The sequence below is a fragment of the Oenanthe melanoleuca genome, chromosome 4A (assembly GCF_029582105.1).
Source record: "Oenanthe melanoleuca isolate GR-GAL-2019-014 chromosome 4A, OMel1.0, whole genome shotgun sequence".
In the NCBI taxonomy this organism is placed as follows: Eukaryota; Metazoa; Chordata; class Aves; order Passeriformes; family Muscicapidae; genus Oenanthe; species Oenanthe melanoleuca.
The window spans coordinates 277813-292631 of NC_079338.1; the positions used below are offsets into that span (position 1 = coordinate 277813).

General features: G+C 56.7%; 1 protein-coding gene across 1 annotated transcript in view; it reads left to right on the forward strand.

Moving 5' to 3' along the window:
• The window catches only part of MID2 (midline 2), a 44444-nt gene extending 30854 nt beyond the window's left edge, over positions 1–13590 (forward strand). Inside the window, exons 4-10 of the mRNA XM_056491037.1 lie at positions 3303–3410; positions 3915–4063; positions 4424–4551; positions 6135–6278; positions 7898–8059; positions 12168–12375; positions 13055–13590. Of these exons, the coding sequence (XP_056347012.1) occupies positions 3303–3410; positions 3915–4063; positions 4424–4551; positions 6135–6278; positions 7898–8059; positions 12168–12375; positions 13055–13457 (1302 nt within the window). The 3' untranslated portion in view covers positions 13458–13590. The remainder of the gene's footprint in view (positions 1–3302; positions 3411–3914; positions 4064–4423; positions 4552–6134; positions 6279–7897; positions 8060–12167; positions 12376–13054) is intronic.
• Positions 13591–14819: the final 1229 nt, after the last annotated feature.

Here is a 14819-nt window from a genome sequence, read left to right on the forward strand (position 1 = left end):
TGGAGGGGGGTGAGGGCTGGGGGCAGTGAATGCACAGATCAGCCAGAGGCCAGGCTGATCCAGATGTGCCAGCAGGTGGAGGTGGGTGAGGGCTGGGGGCAGTGAATGCACAGATCAGCCAGAGGCCAGGCTGATCCAGATGTGCCAGCAGGTGGAGGTGGGTGAGGGCAGGGGGCAGTGAATGCACACATCAGCCAGAGGCCAGGCTGATCCAGATGTGCCAGCAGGTGGAGGGGGGTGAGGGCAGGGGGCAGTGAATGCACACATCAGCCAGAGGATCTGGCTGGGGAGAGGGCATGGTGGGGTGGGTGGTCACAGGCAGGGGTGCTGCAGTGGGTACAGAGGTGCTGCAGTGGATGCAGAGGTGCTGCAGTGGGTGCAGAGGTGCTGCAGTGGATGCAGGAGTGCTGCAGTGGGTGCAGAGGTGCTGCAGTGGGTGCAGGGAGGCTGCAGTGGGTGCAGGGAGGCTGCAGTGGATGCAGAGGTGCTGCAGCGGATGCAGAGGTGCTGCAGCAGGGTACTGAGGTGCTGCAGGGGATGCAGGGATGCTGCAGTGGGTGCAGAGGTGCTGCAGCAGGGTACAGAGGTGCTGCAGTGGGTGCAGAGGTGCTGCAGTGGGTGCAGGGGGGCTGCAGTGGGTGCAGGGGGGCTGCAGGGGATGCAGAGGTGCTGCAGTGGGTGCAGAGCTGCTGCAGTGGTGTAGAGGTGCTGCAGTGGATGCAGGGGGGCTGCAGTGCATGCAGAGGTGCTGCAGTGCATGCAGGGGGGCTGCAGTGGGTGCAGAGGTGCTGCAGTGGATGCAGAGGTGCTGCAGCAGGGTACAGAGGTGCTGCAGTGGGTGCAGAGCTGCTGCAGTGGTGTAGAGGTGCTGCAGTGGATGCAGGGGGGCTGCAGTGGATGCAGAGGTGCTGCAGGGGATGCAGGGATGCTGCAGCAGGACAGGGGATGCTCCTGTGCTGGCTGGAGCTGTTTTCCTGCCCTGCAGCCCTCTGCAGTGGGATCTGGGCTCTGCTGGAGCTGGCTCTGCTGGGATTCCTCCTCCCCAGGGCTCTGGGTTGGGCTCAGGCTGGGAGCACAGGCAGCAGAGGAGGCTTGGCAGGCAGAGGAGGAGCCAGGCTGCCCTTGCACAGCTCTGGTGACAGTCCCCAGCCCTTGCTGCTCTGCTGGGCCCTGCCTTGGCTCTGAGAGCCCACCAGGGATGTGGCTGGATGTCCTTCCAAACCCCTTCCTTTGAGTGCAGCTCCCATGTCCAATGACCTGGCCTAGGATAAACTGGAAAATATTTGGTATTTCTGTCTAATCCTGGGAGTCTGAGACCTCTAAGCTGTCATTTTTGACAGTTTGTGAGTTTTCAGCCTTGTCAGACACTCAAAATAACAGCTCCAGTGCCATTTCTCAGCTCTGCTGGATGCACAGCCAGCCCTTGGAGGCACCTCTGCAGAGAGCACAGTAAATGGGAAGCAGAAAACCATGGGGAGCACAAGGATCTGATCCAGGGCATTCTGCTTGGAGCTGCCTGTGGCCATGCACACAGGCAGGCACGTGCAGCCCCTGTGCTCTGCCCCAGACACATCCAGAGGAGGTTTGTGTGTGTGTGACTCAGCCTGGGGGCTGAGTGCTGCTTCTCCTCCCCACGAGGTGCAGGACTGGCTTTTCCCAGGGTTTATTCCAGGACTGTTGTCCCTAGCACATTCTCCCCCAGCACTTAGGTGGGTGAAAGATTTTTCTCTCTCCCTTGTGACAGCTAGAAGCTGCCAGCTCTCCTGCAGCTGCAGCACCTGCTGAGTCTTCAGTCCCAAAGCAGCATTTCCCAGAGCTGGCTCCTCCCTGGAGGGTTTGGCCAGTAGCCAGTGTTCTTGGGCCAGGGATTTACCAGTGCTGGTCTGCAGTGCCCCCTCCATGCTCTGCTGGGAAATCGAAAATGCCCCTTTTTTGCAGAAGGAAAGGGACTGTGGTGTCCCCTGCAGCTTCACCTGCCTTCAGCCCCCCAAACATGAACAGGGGTGAGGGCAGATTTCCTGCCCTGGGCAGGTTTTCACATTTAGGCTGATTTACATTTACAGGTTTACATTGTCCTGTAGCCATCCTGGAGAGGGAATGCTCCAGGCCTGAGCTGGACCCTTGGGGTTGGAGGGGCCAAGCTGGGGTGCCCCAGCCTCCCCTCCTGTCCCCTGGCCCCGAATTTCCTTCCTGCTCCTTGCTGTGCACAGGATCCCTGTCACAGTATCACAGCATCCCTGCATCCCTGTCACAGCATCCCTGTATCCCTGTATCCCTACCACAGCATCCCTGTCACAGCATCCCTGTATCCCTGTCACAGCATCCCTGTCACAGCATCCCTGCCACTGCATCCCTGCATCCCTGCCACTGCATCACTGCATCCCTGTATCCCTGTCACTGCATCACAGCATCCCTGCATCCCTGTCACAGCATTCCTGCATCCCTGTATCCCTGTCACAGCATCCCTGTCACTGCATCCCTGTCACAGCATCCCTGCCACTGCATCCCTGCATCTCTTGTCACTGCATCCCTGCCACAGCTGCTCTCTGCAGGCTCCAAGCCCCGTGGCTGTTCCCTCACCACATGCAGCAGATTGGGAAGATTTTCTGCTGCTTTTCCTCACTGGAGCTCTCTTTGCAGACCATCAGCTGTCTCCCACTCCAGCGTTGCATAATCTGCTGGCCAGGTTTAAAAAAAGATCCTGGAGCAAAAATGTGGTTCACTCGAGGCTGCCTTGTTGCAGAGGGGTTTGGGAGTATAAAATGAGGAAAACTGATTTCTGTCCTGTGGTGTGCTAAATGAAGTGCTAGGGCTCGATTCCCCTTCCATGGAGTGCATTCCCCTGTCCTGTCCATCCTCCCAGGGATACTGGGATCACTGAGATCACTGGAGGCAGAGGACTGGGACCTCTGCCTGTGGCTCTGTGTGTGCACCACTGTGAGCACAGCCATGAGAGTGAGCTTCCTAAAACTGTGTGTAGAGTGAGCTTCCTAAACCTGTGAGCTGTGTGTCCTTCCTGACACCTGTGAGCTGTGTGTCCTTCCTGACACCTGTGAGCTGGGTGTCCTTCCTAAACCTGTGAGTTCTGTGTCCTTCCTAAACCTGTGAGCTGGGTGTCCTTCCTAAACCTGTGAGCTGTGTGTCCTTCCTAACACCTGTGAGTTCTGTGTCCTTCCTAAACCTGTGAGCTGGGTGTCCTTCCTAAACCTGTGAGCTGTGTGTCCTTCCTGACACCTGTGAGCTGTGTGTCCTCCCTAAGCCCTGTCAGTTCATCCCTCCCACCCCTGTGCTGCTCCTGCCAGGTGAACACAGCCATGCACGAGGCCAAGCTGATGGAGGAGTGTGACGAGCTGATGGAGATCATCCGCCAGCGCAAGCAGGTCATCGCTGTCAAGATCAAGGAGACCAAGGTCAGAGCCAGCTGGGTGTCCCTGCTGTGCCAGCTGGGTGTCCCTGCTGTGCCAGCTGTGTGTGTGTGTCCCTGCTGTGCCAGCTGGGTGTCCCTGCTGTGCCAGCTGTGTGTGTGTGTCCCTGCTGTGCCAGCCCCTGTGTCCCTCCTCTGCCAGCCTGTGTGTCCCTGCTGTGCCAGCTGTGTGTGTGTGTCCCTGCTGTGCCAGCTGTGTGTGTGTATTCCCTGCTGTGCCAGCCTGTGTGTCCCTGCTGTGCCAACCTGTGTGTCCCTGCTGCTGTGCCACTCGTGTGTGTGTCCCTGCTGTGCCAGCTGTGTGTGTGTGTCCCTGCTGTGCCCCGTGTCCCCTCTAAGCCCCCCGTGTCCATGTGCCCCTGTGTCCCCCCTGACCCCCGTGTCCCCCCATGTCCCCGTGTTCCCCCCGACCCCTGTGTCCCCGTATATCCCCCTATATTCCCCGTGTCCCCTATATCCCCCGTGCCCCCTGACCCTGTCCCCGCCCCAGGTGATGAAGCTGCGCAAGCTGGCCCAGCAGGTCGCCAACTGCCGGCAGTGCCTGGAGCGCTCCACCGTGCTCATCAACCAGGCCGAGCACATCCTCAAGGAGAGCGACCACGCTCGCTTCCTGCAGACGGCCCGGAACGTGGCTGAGAGGTGGGAAGGGCTGGGATGGGCTGGGCTGCATTGGAACTCTGCTGCTGGGCTGGGATGGGCTGGGACACTGGGCTGGGCTGGGCTGGGCCGGGCTGGGACTCTGCTGCTGGGCTGGGCTGGGCTGGGCTGGGCTGGGCTGGGCAGGGCTGTGTGGGGCAGGGTCTGTGGGGCAGGGTCTGTGAGTGCAGGTGGGGCAGGTTTTGTGGGACAGGGTCTGTGGGGCAGGGTCTGTGGGTGCAGGTGGGGCAGGTTTTGTGGGGCAGGGTCTGTGGGTGCAGCTGCTTTCCTGACAGCTGCCCCCATCCCTGCGCCTCCCTCCTGCACCCTGATGTGTTCTGATCTCCCTCCTTTTCCTTCCAGGGTCGCCATGGCAACTGCATCCTCTCAAGTCCTGATACCAGATATCAATTTTAATGATGCCTTTGAAAACTTTGCTCTGGATTTTTCCAGAGAGAAGAAGCTGCTGGAGGGGCTGGATTATCTGACAGGTGAGTGCCCAGGTGTGCTGCCCCAGCCCCCTGCCCTGTGCTCCACCAAGGGCTGGCAGATTTAATTCAGGACTAAACCAGTGACAGGCACCAGGCAGCTGTGCAGAGCAGCTGTCCCCAGGACAGTGACATGTCCTCATCCTGTTCTACCTCGCTGTTCCTGGAGGACCCATGGAAAAGTCTAGAAAGCTTAAACATGACCTGGTGGGGGAGGCTGATGCCTATGAGGATGCAGGAGGGATAAGGATTATGTAAGGATCCATGAGGATTACAGAGAAGCAATGATGAATTAACCAATTATTGTACTCCTGAGGCACTCTGTGCTGTAACATTTCCCTTTCCCTGCCCTTTTTTTGGGTCACTTGGTGCTGAGTGGGCAGGACTCATTGGGCCCTGGGTGCTGTGCTGGGGGCTGGGAGCTGCAGGGAGGCCAGGACATCCTCACTCACCCAAATCCCATTTGATATGGTGCAGCACATCAGCTCCAGTGAGAGATCAGCACAGGCTAACGTGTCCAGATCAGTTATGGGATAAAGCACTTACCCCACAGCAGGGCAGGGAAATGGCTGGATTTGGAAAGAGGCTCTCAGCCTGTTTGAGGGTGGGGGTGCCACTGATGGAGCAGCAGTGAGAACCCTGTGCTCTGACATGTGGGAAACAATGACAGGTGAAATGAGGGATGTTTGGTGCTGGCTCTGCTCCTGCCACAAGCCCATGTGAGCAGAGAGCAGTGTGTTTCTGAGGAGGGGAGCCCAGCCTGACCCCTGTGTGCTCTGTCCCCAGCTCAGTTATGGATAAAGCACTTACCCATCACTGATTAGCAGTGTGATTCAGGTGGAGCCCAGCCTGACCCATGTGCTCTGCCCCTCGCTCTGTGCCCAGCTCAGTTATGGATAAAGCACCTATAACTGATTAGCAGTGTGATTCAGGTGGAGCCCAGGCTGACCCCTGTGTGCTCTGTGCCCAGCTCAGTTATGGATAAAGCACTTACCCATCACTGATTAGCAGTGTGATTCAGGTGGAGCCCAGCCTGACCCGTGTGCTCTGCCCCTCGCTCTGTCCCCAGCTCAGTTATGGGATAAAGCACCTATAAGTGATTAGCAGTGTGATTCAGGAGGACCAGCCTGACCTGTGCTCTGTCCCCCAGGTCAGTTATGGATAAAGCACCTATAAGTGATTAGCAGTGTGATTCAGGTGGAGCCCAGGCTGACCTGTGCTCTGTGCCCAGCTCAGTTATGGATAAAGCACTTATCCATCACTGATTAGCAGTGTGATTCAGGTGGAGCCCAGCCTGACCTGTGCTCTGTGCCCAGCTCAGTTATGGGATAGAGCACTTACCCATCACTGATTAGCAGTGTGATTTAGAGGAGGGGAGCCCAGGCTGACCTGTGCTCTGTGCCCAGCTCAGTTATGGATAAAGCACCTATAACTGATTAGCAGTGTGATTCAGGTGGAGCCCAGGCTGACCCCTGTGTGCTCTGCCCCCAGCTCAGTTATGGGACAGAGCACTTACCCCATCACTGATTAGCAGTGTGATTTAGAGGAGGGGAGCCCAGCCTGACCCCTGTGTGCTCTGCCCGCAGCGCCCAACGCGCCCTCGGTGCGCGAGGAGCTGTGCACGGCCTCCCACGACACCATCACCGTGCACTGGATCTCCGAGGACGAGTTCAGCGTCAGCTCCTACGAGCTCCAGTACACCATCTTCACTGGCCAGGCCAACTTCATCAGTAAGTCTCCCCTGCAGCAGGGCATCCCTCCCTGGGGCTGCTCCATCCCTGGAGGTGTCAGGGTGTCCCTGCCCCTGGCACTGCAGCAGCTGTACGGACCTTCCAACCCGAACCCTCCTGGGGCTCTGTAAAGAGAAGGGTCTCAGGTTCATCAGGCTTTTGTGCAGGAAGCAGCAGCAAAGGCTCTGCCAAGGGCTGGTGGATCAGAGCCAAGGAGCCCTCCCCGTGCTGGGGCCACCCCTGGGCTGCTCTGGTCTGCACTTGGTGTCAGCAGCCCCAACCTGGGGAGGCACTGGGAGCACTGCAGGCTCTGTCCAGCTCCTGTACCTGGGATCACACCTGGGCAGCACTGGCTGATAACTCACTGATAGCTCACATGAACCCTCTTTATGAACCCTCTGGAGCAGCTCTGAGCCACATTTCCAGGTGATTTGTCACAAAAACTGCTGCCACACCTGCTTGTTTCCCCACACTGCCCCAGATCTGTCTCACAGGGACAGGATTTGGTCTGAGGGCTGAGGACAGAACTCCTGGTGGTCTGTGGCTTGGGAGGAAGTTTTACTGCTGGTTTTCCTAGCAGCACTTGATGCTGTGTGCAGACTGGAGCCCTATCAGTCTGTCTCAGCCCTGTCAGTCTGTCTCAGCCCTGTCAGTCTCTGCACTGTCAGTCTGTCCTGCTGGCAGGACCCTGGTGTTGTCACAGCTCCGGAAAGCTGCTCAGTGCACTCTGAAATGTGCAGGAAGCTGCCAGAGAAAGCTCCCTGTGACTTTCCAAGCTGGGTCTCACCTCCCCAGCCCAGCCTTTGACCCTGCTTTGGAAAACGAGCTGATGCATTTCCTTCACAAGGAGGAGTGAAGAAAACATCAATTAAATCCCTGAGAGGAAAATGAATAACTTATTGTCCCTTGGAATGGCACAGTGTGGGTGATGGGACTGACAGAACTGTGTGAGGAGACACAGGAGCTGGGAGCTGACCAGGAGAGGAAATACCTTTCCAAGGTGTGCAGAATTGGCTTGGGTTATTATTTCCCACCCTGAAGCACTGAGGACTGAGCAGGAGCAAGATTCACTTGCAAGCACATCAGTTTGGGTGGAAATAATCCCTTTGTGCTGCTGGAATTGCAAACTGGGGCCCTGGAGCAGGAGGGAGGCTGTGGGGTGGTGGTGGTGGGATGATGGTGGTGGGAGGGTGATGGTGGGATGATGGTGGGGTGATGATGATGGGAGGATGGTGGGGTGATGATGATGGGAGGATGATGATGATGGGATGATGGTGGGGTGATGATGGTGGGGTGATGCTGGCCATCACCCCCTCCCAGGCACCAAGACCTCGCTCTGCCATCTGCCTGGGCTGAATTTCGTTTCTCTGCTCCCTTTTCCCATCACTGGCCATGGCAGCATCCCAAGGTGGCAGCACTGCAGGCCTGGCCCTGCCTTGCCAGCATTGCCTTTGTGTGACAGTGGGAAGGATTCTGTGTTGCTGGGATTTGTCACCTCTGGACGTTTCCCTGCAGCCACTCTGCAGGGAGGGCAGCAAATCCCTCTGGGAGCTCTGCCCAGGGGCTTTGTGCTCTGCCCTTCCCTGGGCATAAAGCTGAGCCCCTGTGCTGCTCTGCAGGCCTGTACAACTCCATGGACAGCTGGATGATCGTGCCCAACATCAAGCAGAACCACTACACGGTGCACGGGCTGCAGAGCGGCACCCGCTACATCTTCCTGGTGAAAGCCATCAACCAGGCTGGCAGCAGGAGCAGCGAGCCCGCCCGCCTCAGGACCAACAGTAGGTGCCAGGAGGGCCAGGCTGGGCCAGGCTGGGGGGCAGAGTGTGCTGGGCTCTGGGGAGGGCTGGGAGCACGCTGTGGTTAAATCCCTGCAGTGCTGTCTGCCCCGTGCCTGCAGGGATGGGCTCTGATTCCCCCTGTGCTGCCAGGGCTGCTGCTCCTGTCAGCCCCCAGCCCTGGGGTCACAGAGTCCTTTCTGCTGTGCCTTCACATCCCTGGGGTCACAGAGTCCTTTCCTCTGTGCCTTTATATCCTAGTTTGAAGGTCAGGTGTCTGCCAATAAAGGCAGAAGTTTCTCTTTGAAATGGAGAATGTAAACCCCCTCCTTCCAAATTACTATAATTTTGAAATTAAGGAGCTCTCAGGCAAAGATATGGGAATTAGGAATAACAGTTCTTTGCTAGGAAAATTCAAATAGAAATGCAGTATTACACAGAACAATCCCAAACCCTGCCAGAGTCAGAATCCAAGCTGACACCCGTCAGTCAGTCAGGGTGTTGGCACAGTCCCATTCAATGGTGGCTGCATCCTCCTGCAGTGGCAGATGTGGTTCAGCTGGAGCAGTGCTCCTGGAGAAGGTGCAGTTTCCTCTGAAGGTGCAGGAATGATGTGGAAAGGTCTGGTTTTCCTCTGGAATCCAGTGGAAAGAAGGTGCCTTGGTGTCCAAAATGTCAGTTTTTATCTGGGTAGGAAAGGCTTGGCTCCTCCCCTGGCTGGAGCATCTCCCAGTGGGATGATGGAATTTTATCAGTCATGCCCTGGGACTCACTGGCCATGAACAGGAGATATCTCCTGGAGGGAGGATGGGCTGTGGGAAGATAAAGATGATTGCCCAGCTGGTTTAAAGATGGCCCATGAGCAGATAATGTGTGCAGGAGATCAGGGTCACTGCCCCACCCACAGAATCCACATTTCTGTCACATCCACCCAGCACACTTGACATCCCTGGGGCCATCATGGGCCATAAGGGGATGTGTCTGCAGCAGCTCCTGGGTGTGACACCTGGAGCAGCCCCAGCTGAGCCCCTGCACAGGCTGCCTGTGGGTCTGTGTGTGCTGAGCCCCTTCCACAGGCACCTGCCCCTCCCTCCCTGCAGGTGTTGTGCAGGAGAGGAGTGTGGCACTGAGGGACATCCCTGTCTGCCCCCACTTGGGTGTTCCTGTGTTTGTGGGAACTCCTGAATTCCTCAAAGGTGCATTTAGCCATGTGTATGGATATAATGGATTTATTTATTTCCTCCTGTGGCCAGCCTCAGGGGCAGGGCTCCTTTGGGTGTCCAGTGGTGCTGCAGCCCCAGCTCTGGCCGTTCCTCCTGCTGCTGTTTGGGCCCAGGGTTTCTCCTTTTGCAGTGGACAATGTCCAGAGGATGTCACACCCACACTTTGTGTAACCCTGCTGGGGTGTAGCAGCTCAGCACAGAAAGGGCCATCAGCACATTTCACAGCTTGTTCTGTTCCTGGGGGGATGTCTGGAGAGATCTCTGCATCTCCAGGTCAGCTCAGTGATTTCCACAGCACAGGAAATCACTGCTCAGTGCTGGCCCTGAATCTGCATTCCTGGGCAGGTTTGGTTCAGTGACAGAGGCACATCCTCTGCTGAGGCTGGGCCTGAGCACCACTTAGTCAGGAGCAAGAGTCCAAAAGTTGCTGGAAGTGCTGGAATGCAGGGACAGGCCCAGCTCTGGCCAAAAATTAAATGCAGGGAAATGGATTTTACAGCCCTTCCCTTGGCCACTGCAGCCTGGCCCTATTTTCCCTCCCAGTTCTGGCTTTTCCTGGTTCCTGCCTCTCAGTGTGCTGCAGTTTGGCTCCATCACATCCCACTGAGATGCCAGGGGTGAGTTTGGTGCCTGAGCTGCAGGGTCACTGTTGCTGACTGGACCATGGAGGTGTTTTTCAGGAGCAGGATGAGCCCTGCAGAAGCTTCCATGAGTGAAGAGATCCATAGATTTGGGTGATCTGTGGCTCTCCTATGATGTGATGGTGCTGCTGAGCCCCTGGCACTGTGCTGGGCCTGGGCTGGTGCATCTGGGGCTGCTTCCCCACAGCCCCTGAGCCTCCTGCAGGGAGGAGCAGCTAAAGGCTGTCAGCAACATCCCAGCAAGCTGAATTTGTGGGATAAAGGGAATGTGAGAGACCAGCCCTGGAGATACACCTGAGTGATGAGAGGAAATGTTCATGTTCATGGTGAGAACCCTCTGCAGGGCTGGGCTGGGCAGCAGTGCCTGGGAGGCACAGAGGCAGGAGGGAGGGCTGCAGGCAGAGCCCCCCTTCCTCTGGAGCTCCCTTTGACCATGCCCTCTGTGAAGTCTGTGTTCTTCCCAGTCCAGGGTGATATTTTGGGCAGGGGGGTGATGGTAGGAGGTGCATGGCTGTGTTCTCTGGAATTCCCTCAGGGGCACACACTGCCTCAGGCAGCTCCAGGACATGCCAGCCCAAGCCAGGGACAAGGCTGGGCTCCAGTTCTTCACACTGACCTTGGCAAGGGGCTGCCTTCACAGACAGAGCTGTGAGTGTCTCTCTCCTGATGGAGCCAAGTGTTTCCATACCTCACTTCCTCAGAGCTTGTCTCCTTGCATTACTGCCAGGAAAAGATCCAGAGAGAGATCAGAGCAGCCAGAAGAGGGAGGGGGCAGGTCACTCCCAGTTTGCAGCTTTTCTTTCAGGCTTCTCAACTCAATTATTCAGCAGATTGGGCTCTGAGGAAAACCAGCACGAGCTGGCAGGTGACAGCAGAGAGGAGCTCTGCCACTGTCACTGATGCTCTGCTCTTTGCAGAGGTTCCCACTGTGCTGCCTTCTCCCTGTGTGTCTGTGTGGGGTTTCCTGCCTGGTCTGGGCTGCCCACAGCCCCATTGCTGTGCTGCTGTCAGAGCTTCTCCTTGCTGGGGTTCTGTGTCTGTAGCCACAGTGGGAGCGTGCAGGAGGACACAGCCCCGAGCTGGGTGCCAGGCAGTGAGGGTGAGGGTGCTGGCAGCACTGGGTGCTCTCTGCAGCTTTGCTTTGCCATTTGCTTTGTTCTGAGGCAGGTGGGTCCCTGGGGAAATGCTCTCCAGTGCCTGTGTGCCCTTGGCTGCACCTCGTGTGAAGGCACAGCAGCAGAACCCACGGGCCTCAGTTTGCTTCTCTGGGGTTTTGTGTGAAATCCAGGGACAGTCTGAGGACTTGCAGAGGGAGGTCACTGACAGACAAGGAGTTGTTTGGAGCTCTGGGATGTCACCCAGGTCTGGTCTGGTTTTGGGGAGAACACCAAGCAAACCAGCATTAAACCTGCAGGGCTGGGACAGGGGATGTGCAGAACTCCCTTCCCTGCCCCCTGACAACCCAAATCCTAATGCTGTGTCTGTTGGGAAGGAGGAATCAGGAAAACCTTATAAATGAGTGCCTAGCAGAGATTTTGAGAATATGGAAACCATAAGTGAGATGGAAATGAAAGCAGTTTTTGACTGAGTGACTGAGAGGAGCAATGTGGATGTTTGATGGCCTTTTCCTTTGTTTAGATAATGCCAAATGCTGCAAATACCAAAGAGCAGCAGAAACCCTCTCCAGGCATGGCAGGAAGGGTCTGAGATAAGGTTTAGAGATAAGAAAGCAGTAAAACATGGTAATGTACTGATTCCTATAGGTTGTATGCAAACATTAGAGAATTTGTATCTTGTATTAGATTGGTTAGTGGAAATTAGAAAATTCAACAGAGAAGAAGATTTATTGTGTTGTAAATGGGAAATCTCCCTTACTTTTGTCCCTTACTCTGTCCCTTACTCTGTCCTTTATTCTGTCCTTTATCCTGTCCCTTATTCTCTCCCTTGTTCTCTCCCTTATTCTCTCCCTTATTCTCTCCCTTATTCTCTCCCTTACTTCTCTCCCTTACTTCTCTCCCTTACTTCTCTCCCTTACTTCTCTCCCTTACTTCTCTCCCTTACTTCTCTCCCTTACTTCTCTCTTACCTCTTAGAACTCCCCCCCCTCTCTGCCCTGCCCAGAGCTGTGGCTGGCAGCTCCCAGCAGAGCCCTTTCCACCCAGGCCCTTTACAATAAACTGCAAACTCCAGACCAGAACACAGAGAGCGCCTGAGTTTGCCCAAGGCTCCCACAGTGTCTCCTCCACAGGCCAGCCCTTCAAGCTGGACCCCAAGCTGGCCCACAAGAAGCTGAAGATCTCCAACGACGGGCTGCAGATGGAGAAGGACGAGAGCTCCCTGAAGAAGAGCCACACGCCCGAGCGCTTCAGCGGCACCGGCTGCTACGGCGCGGCCGGCAACGTCTGCATCGACAGCGGCTGCCACTACTGGGAGGTGGTGCTGGGCTCCTCCACGTGGTGAGAGCAGGGACAGGGGACACATGGGGACATGGGACACATGGGCACCGTGGCACAGAACACACAGATCTGCATTAGCAATAACTGCAGTGTATTTATATTATATCATACTAATGCATCGACAGCGGCTGCCGCTACTGGGAGGTGGTGCTGGGCTCCTCCACGTGGTGAGAGCAGGGACAGGGGACAAATGGGGACATGGGACACATGGGCATTGTGGCAAAGCACAGATCTGCATTAGCAATATAGCGACAAGGATATATCTCTAACTATAATGTAATATAATATAAAAATACATAAAGATATGATATGATATGATATGATATGATATGATATGATATGATATTATATTATATTATATTATATTATATTATATTATATTATATTATATTATATTATATTATATTATATTATATTATATTATATTTATAATCAATAATCAATATATATAATATCAATATATATAATATATTATATTATCAATATAACTACAAGGAAATATCATATCATATCATATCATGTCACATCATATCATATCATATCATAGTGTTTTAAAAGACTGGGTGTGGCACTGCTGTAGTTGAGGTGTTAGGGCTGGGTTGGATTGATGATCCCGTAGCTCTCCCACCCGCCCTGACCCCCTGCCCTCTCTCTCCCACCCCGCCCTGCCCTGTCCCAGGTACGCCATCGGCGTGGCCTACAAGTCGGCGCCGCGGAACGAGTGGGTGGGCAGGAACTCGTCGTCGTGGGTGCTGTGCCGCTGCAGCGGCAGCCTGGTGGCGCGGCACAACTGCAAGGAGCAGCCGGTGGAGGCGCCGGCGCAGCTGAAGCGCCTGGGCGTGCTGCTGGACTACGACAACAACGCGCTCTCCTTCTACGACCCCGCCGGCGGCCTGCACCTGCACACCTTCCAGGTGTCCTTCCTGCTGCCCGTCTGCCCCACCTTCACCCTGGGCAACAAGTCCCTGGTCATCCTGTCGGGGCTGCCCGCGCCCGACTTCATCGAGTGCCCCGAGCAGCAGGAGTGCAACTGCCGGCCCCACGAGTCGCCCTACGTGTCGGGGGGCAAGGCCTGCCACTAGGGCACCTCTGGGTGGCACCTGGCACTGGGTGACAGCCTGGCACCGGGGGGCAAGGCCTGCCACTAGGGCACCTCTGGGTGGCACCTGGCACTGGGTGACAGCCTGGCACCGGGGGGCAAGGCCTGCCACTAGGGCTCGGGGTGACAGCCTGCCACTAGGGCACCTCTGGGTGGCACCTGGCACTGGGTGACAGCCTGGCACCGGGGGGCAAGGCCTGCCACTAGGGCACGGGGTGACAGCCTGCCACTAGGGCACCTCTGGGTGACACCTGGCACTGGGGCACCTGTGGGTGACAGCCTGCCACTAGGGCACGGGGTGACACCTGGCTCTGGGGTGACACCTGTCACTAGGGGGCAAGGCTTGCCTCTAGGGCATGGGGTGACAGCTGGCACTGGGGCATGGGGTGGCAGCCTGGGCCTGGGGGCAGTGGCTGTGTGGTGGTGGCTGTGTGGGGTCTGTGGCAGTGGGGGTGGCACTGAGGCTGTCCCCAGTGCCCCTCCACGCTCCTGGCACATCCTCAGGGTCCTGCAGTGGCAGCCACAGGCCCCAGCCCAGGCAGGGCTGCATCCCTGAGCCTGGCACAGAGCCTTGGCCTGCATTAGTCCTGTCTGGTGTCCCAGCAGCAAAATCTCATTTTCCTGCTCTGAGCCCCAGCAGAGTCCTGCTCAAAGATCACCTCTCTGCTCTGTGACCCACAACCTCCACTTGTGACCCCAAATCTTGGCTTCTGCCTTGTTCTCCACCGTGCCAGGGGATGGACTGGGGGCAGTTCAGTTCAAAGATCCCTTCCAGCCCAGGCTGCTCTGTGCTCTGGGGGCTGTGAGTGGGGAGCCACCCTGTCCCAGAGCTGTCACTGGGAGCTCTGGGCTGTCACCAGTATTCCCAGTAAGCACAAGCAGGGTGCCCTGGCCAAGCTCCAGCCTGCAGGTTTGTTTAAAGCCAGGAGGAGCTGGGCTGGCACAGTCCCTTGTCACCGTGGGGGTCTGTGGCACAGTCTGGGGACAGTGTGGGGCCCAGGGCAGCTGCTGCTTGCTGCCAGGAGATGGAACATTCCTGCACTTCAGCTGGCTCTTGATGATGTCTCTGCAGGGTCCCTCTGGACACAAACACGTCCTGGGGTGGGTGAGAGTGGCACAGAGGGTGACAGGTCACTGTGGGGCTCTGCAGGCTCCAGCCCCAGCCTGTGCTCTCCATGGACAGCCTGGGCTGGTGATGGCTGGGGGGAGTTCTGAGTCTCTGCTCTGGGCTGGGAGCAGCTGCTCAGGGGCAGAGGGGTGACCCAGAGCAGCCATGAAGAGTTAAACCAGGGAAGGAGCTGGTTCTGCCTGGGGTGGGCATGGCCTGGGCAGCCAGAGCAGCTGT